The sequence below is a fragment of the Antrostomus carolinensis genome, unplaced genomic scaffold, assembly GCF_000700745.2.
Source record: "Antrostomus carolinensis isolate BGI_N321 unplaced genomic scaffold, ASM70074v2 scaffold34187, whole genome shotgun sequence".
Taxonomy (NCBI): Eukaryota; Metazoa; Chordata; class Aves; order Caprimulgiformes; family Caprimulgidae; genus Antrostomus; species Antrostomus carolinensis.
The window spans coordinates 15902-21313 of record NW_010327218.1 but is presented as its reverse complement, the minus strand read 5'-3'; the positions used below and the strand labels follow the sequence as shown (position 1 = coordinate 21313).

At 53.9% G+C, this 5412-nt stretch overlaps 1 protein-coding gene across 1 annotated transcript in view; it reads right to left on the bottom strand.

Moving 5' to 3' along the window:
• Positions 1-2580: 2580 nt before the first annotated feature.
• The window catches only part of ADORA1 (adenosine A1 receptor), a 3539-nt gene continuing 707 nt past the window's right edge, over positions 2581-5412 (bottom strand). Inside the window, exons 3-4 of the mRNA XM_010171845.2 lie at positions 2889-3562; positions 2581-2852 (exon numbers count right to left, since the gene is read on the bottom strand). Of these exons, the coding sequence (XP_010170147.2) occupies positions 2926-3562 (637 nt within the window). The 3' untranslated portion in view covers positions 2581-2852; positions 2889-2925. The remainder of the gene's footprint in view (positions 2853-2888; positions 3563-5412) is intronic.

Sequence of the window (5412 nt, the reverse complement as noted above, 5' to 3'; positions counted from 1 at the left end):
CAGCTGCATGTGGTCATGGGGCCAGACCCAGGTTCTGCCCTGAGAAAAGCATATCCCAGCAGGTCCTGACACTGCAAATGTGGGTGCAAATCTAGCTTGGGCATCTGCAGATCTGAGCCCAGCCCACCCCTGGTGCCACTGGAGAGCAAAGCCGGGCAGTACCTATGGCTAAAACAGCTGACTCCTCTCTGCAGCATCTCTCCTGCAGCCCCTCTGCTTTGTCCCCATCTGGCCCCCGTCATCCATTCTCCATCCCCAAGCTGAAGTCCATGGGGGTATTGCTGTTCCCAGGGGCTCAGCACCGACACAGCACGGTCCACACCAGACATTGTTTCCACCATCAGAGGGCATTGTTGGATTAAATTTTATCCCGACTGATGGTCAACCTGGTTTATTGAGATGGTTGGGGTTAGTGACGATACCAGCAGGATGAAGGTCGCAGTCAAGAGCAGGTCTTCCCCTGGCATGTTCACTCCTGGTGCTGGACACTGATGGGCATGTCCTGGTCCCCTTGATGTCCCTGGCATCTTAGCACATGGTTTTGGCCAGTGGGAGCCTTGGGGGACAGGTACTGGGAGGGGTTTGTTAGCCAGGGGTTTACTGACACAGGGAAGAAGCAGCATCTCCAAGACTGTGTTGTGCTGCACGCTGTGCCCTTTCCGGCCTCTTAATGCAGTCCCACGGGGCAAAGGCTGTATTTGTAACCCCACAGGGGACTGAGGTGGGTAACAGCATCCACTTTTAGTAAGCTCTCTCCTGGAAAGGTCTGGGGAGCATGGAGTGGAAAAATCCAGTAGATGTTTTTTTCTGAAAGCATTCGTTCACATGCCTTTTAATTTATGGGCTTCCCAGTCGTCAGGTTTCTGGGCACCTTAGCAAGGATCAGGCAAAGGCATCAGTTCCAGGAAAGCAGCCTCTTGCAGAAATAAAATGCGAGTGGGAATCAGACGTGTGCTCGGTAATCAGCAGCCCTAATCCGAGGTCAAGCTACTGCTGTGCAAAGGGACCATGGGCACGGGGCAGGGGGGACCTTCCTGCACCAACCTGGGGTTGCAGCGTCCCCAGGCTCTGCTGATAAAGGGTTTTGGGTTCTTCATCTCGAGGAGGCTGGGAGGGTGTTCAGGACACCTCCATCACAATGAGACACAAGGAAAGGATTTGTTCCTTGCCTTTGGTCTTCTCTGCTTCCGTTTTGCCCTGTGGGATCTGAACCAGGAACATGGGTATGATATACCAAGGCACTTACAAAATGTGGGAGGCTGAGCTTCTCATCCTTCCCCCCACCCTTCTTTGCTGCCCTTCTTTTCTACTCAAGAAAAATGGAGGAGCTCCCTCCAGGCTAAACAGAGCTGGCTGCAGAGGTGGGCCCAAGGGACACCCAGCAACCCCATTGTCCATGCTACATGTGCATGGCATGGTTCTCCACAGCCAAAAAACCACCCAAGCTCCTTTTCCATTCTGTCCCCTCCCAGTCTCTGAAGGAACTTGCTGCAGTTACTTTGCCCATTGGTGATGTTGGAGAGACATGACCCTCCTGGGGCAGAAGGGTCATAGGAAGTGTGTTTCCAATGGCAGATGGGTGAACAAGGGATGTTGATAAGAAGAAACACAATTAATTCAAATTAACTCTTCCCACCACATCTTCAGCCCTGGAAGATCCTTCTGCAGAGCAGGAACTGGCAGTGTGGCTGCCAAGTCGGGACCACAGAAGTGGACGGGGGTGATGGTCCATCTCCAGCCACCCTCTCCTCAAATATGACCAATACGCCCTGCCCATGGCTAAACCTGAGGTAGACATAGGGGTTGGAAAATGCCCCTGTGGCAGCATCAACACTGACGTGGTGGCCTGCAGCTGTCCCCTGCTTGTCCCCAAATGGGAGGAGGTCCCTCTCTGCTCCCCTGGGCCATGGAGGTGGCTGCATTAACCCACAAAATTTGGGTCAAAAGGGTTTGGCTGCACAGGGATGGTGGTTGGGAGAGATGAGACATATGGGCTGGGAGACACTTGCTTCTTTGCACAGAAGACAGGCAGGAGAAAAGAGGGGAAAATGACTCAAAGCCAAAGTAAAAGGAGAGAGAAGACACATGGAGGGGACATAGCTCCCTGGGTGTAGCTCACAGGGGTGGTGGGTGCTGCTGGGATCCATGGGGAGCCATCAGGGCAGCAAAGGGTACTTCTTTCAGGGTACTCTGGGGCTTCCTTTCCCCTCTACCTACCTCTCTGGTAGCATTCAGAGTTGGAGAATGACCCTTTGCTCTGTGGGGTGGTGGATTCATTGCCCTGTGGGTGCTGGCATTGCCATGGGGTGCCTCTTCCTGTCTCTTCCCGTGTCTCAGCCCAGCTCATCTCTCCCTGGTTACAGGGGGAAAGAATGGGCTTGAAAGCTGAAGAAATCACCCTGGACTCTCCTGGTTCTCAGCAGCTTCACTCCCACCAGAGCACTCCTTCACCCCAGTGCCCAGGTACCCCCATGGGTCCATGGATGCAGGGGCCAGAGTGGGAGGTGACCCCAGCACCACTGACTGCAGTGCTCCAAGGAGCCAGAGGTCTCCATCAATGGCAGAGGACCTCCTGGGTGGTTTTAATCATTTTGACTTTATTTGCATGATGATAAACTGCGCCTTTGTCTGTACAATTTCTCCTTAAATACTTGGCAACCCTTAAAAAAAACAAAAAACAAAAACAAACAGGAAAAAAAAAAACAAAAAAGGAAAGGAACAGTGCAGGCTACAATATCAAAACAGTACGATGCTGTGAATAAATAACCCCCTGGGGCAGCTGGGGGACATGGCTGTTCAGATTGCACAGGGCTGGTGAACTCAGCCCTCCCAGGTCCTCACCACCCCTTCCCCTGACAGCAGGAACAACGGCCAGATGGGTTCTGGGCTGGGCATGGAGGACCCCACTCTGCTCAGTCCCAGCTCTTAGTTGTCCAGCTCGGCTGTGGTGGTGCTGGCGTTTTTGTTGGTTTTGCAGCAGAAGTACTGGTTCCAGATCTGCAGAAAGGCTGTCCGGAACTTCTTGATCTTGAAGGCGTAGACGATGGGATTCATGGCTGAGTTGCCATGGGTGAGGAAGATGGCGATATAGGTGAGGATGTGAGGTGTCTCGCAGGATGGGCAGAACAAGGTGATACAGTTGAGGATGTGCAGAGGGAGCCAACTGAGCGCGAAGAGGAAGAGGACCAGTGCTAACGACTTGGCGATCTTCAGCTCCTTCCCATAATACTTCTGAGGGTCGTTGGAGCTGGAAGAGACCTTCTTGTTGAGTTGCTTGCGGATGAGGTTGAAGACTTCCAGGTAGATGAGAAGCATCAGCAACAGGGGAGGCAGGACCCAAACGAAGAAGTTGAAGTACACCATGTACTCCATGCTGATGACTGTCTCAAACTGGCACTTGATGACAAACTCTGTGTGGCTGGCGTTCAGCTCCTGAGTCCTCCTCATCTTGTTCAGGTTGTTCCAGCCAAACATAGGGGTAAGTCCCACCAGAAAGGAGACGATCCAACAGCAAGCGATGGCCACTGCCGCCCTTCGGGGTGTCACCACGCTCTTATACCTGTGGAAGAGATGACAACCACAAGAAAGAATTAAACACAAGCAGGATGCTCTGCCTGGGGGTTAAGACTGCTCCATGTGGGGTGGCAGTGCTCATGCTGTGATGGCATTATGCTCCTCACTTCCTTCCTTGGCAATCGGTAACAGCTTGTCCTGACAGACATGTTAACAAACTGGTTTCTGTGCATGTGCCCTCAGGAACCTCACTCTGTCTCTCACCACCACCCCCAGCTCCAAGGATGGGCAGAGACCTCAGACATGATCCTGGAGCTCTGGGGGTTCATGGCAAGCCAGAAAATGCATTAGCAAGCTGGAACATGCCTGCATGTTCAACCCTCATATCTAGTGGGGATTTCATGTTGTTCCAGCAGCCCACCTTACATCTGAGCACCCTACACCCAGAGCAGCAGGTCACCCTTCCTTCCTCCCATTCACCAGCCCTGCCAGCACCCTGTCTCAGACAATTCCCCTTGCACCGGGAAAGGAAATAGTCAGCAAAAGCATCCCATGGGACCTGTCAGGCTGGAGGAAGGATCCACTGGTGCTAATGGACCACTGGGGAAGCTTCTGGGCACAACCTGTTTCATTTCCTAATGTGCTGGGCCGATTGACAAAACCCTCTTTCCTAATGGGCTGGTGCCAAGGGATGGAGGAGGAGGAGGAGAGCCGTGCTCCAGCTGGGCTCTGCTCCCTCCCTGATGCCACCAGGGAGCATGTCAGGGCTGGGCTCACGTCTCCAGAGGTCTCCAAGCGGGAAGTGGAGCCTGCTAGATTGATTTCCCCCCTGACTCTCAAAGAAAAGCTTCTCCTTGGAGGTTGAGAAGATTCACAGCCCAAGTGTTATTGCTTTCCACCAGAGGGGACTGAGCAAAGAACGTTTTTTCTGACTATTTGCTGGGTATTTTAGTGATGCTGTTGTTAACTCCACCATGTGGAGGTGGCTGGCAAACATGGATCTCCATCCTGATGCTCAGAGCTCCCTGCTGCATGTCTGCAGCCTTTACCTATGGTGGAAAAATGGAGCATTTCAGAGCTTTTTAATACAGCCAAGGACCCAAACCCACTGTTCCTACCCCTTGAAGGTCCCTTCTCAGGACCCATCTCATGGGCAAAGTGTCAGGGTGGGAGCATGGAGGGACACAGACTGGAGGGGGTGACATTGATGCCCAGTAGTCCAGAGGGTCCAGAGCCACCAGTCCCTGACTCCTTCCATGAATGAACCTTCTCTGGTCTGGGAAAAGATTCCCAGCATCCTGGAGGCAGACAGGTCCCGTGGGAAGGAGGTGGCAATGCAGGCTGCTGTTTCCTCTGAGAGCCGGGGCTGGAGCTGGAGGGTGATTTATTCCTTGTGGGAAGGAGAGAGGGCAGGAGACCCTGAGAAAGGCTCAGGGCAGGGATTGCTGGGGCATGGGGAGGACAAGGGGTGGTGGGAGAGCACCAGTGCTGTGGGCCAAGCAGCAGGAAAGGTGGGGGGGACCCATGGGAGTGATGGGTGGCAGAGGAGGCTCCTGTGGAGCTGTGTGCTGGCCCGTGTGTCCCATGTCACCAATAACAGGTCCTTGGGGAGGGCTGATGTGCCCTTCCAGCTGTGACACCCCAGTCCCACCTCCCCTGAGCAGCTTGGGGGGGTGACGCTAGAAATAAGAGCACCAACCCCCCCTGCTTGAGCTCCTTCCCTCTTTGCAGTCCCTGCAAACTGTGTCCCATCTCCCCATGTCCGGGGGTTTCCAGGGTCTTCTGCTAATGTTGCTGAACATGCTGCCAAACTGGGAGCTCCCTGCCCTGCAGAGCTGTGTGACAGCCATCACAGGAGAGACGAGGCTGCTGAGCAGCAGCAGTGCCACCACGGTCCCC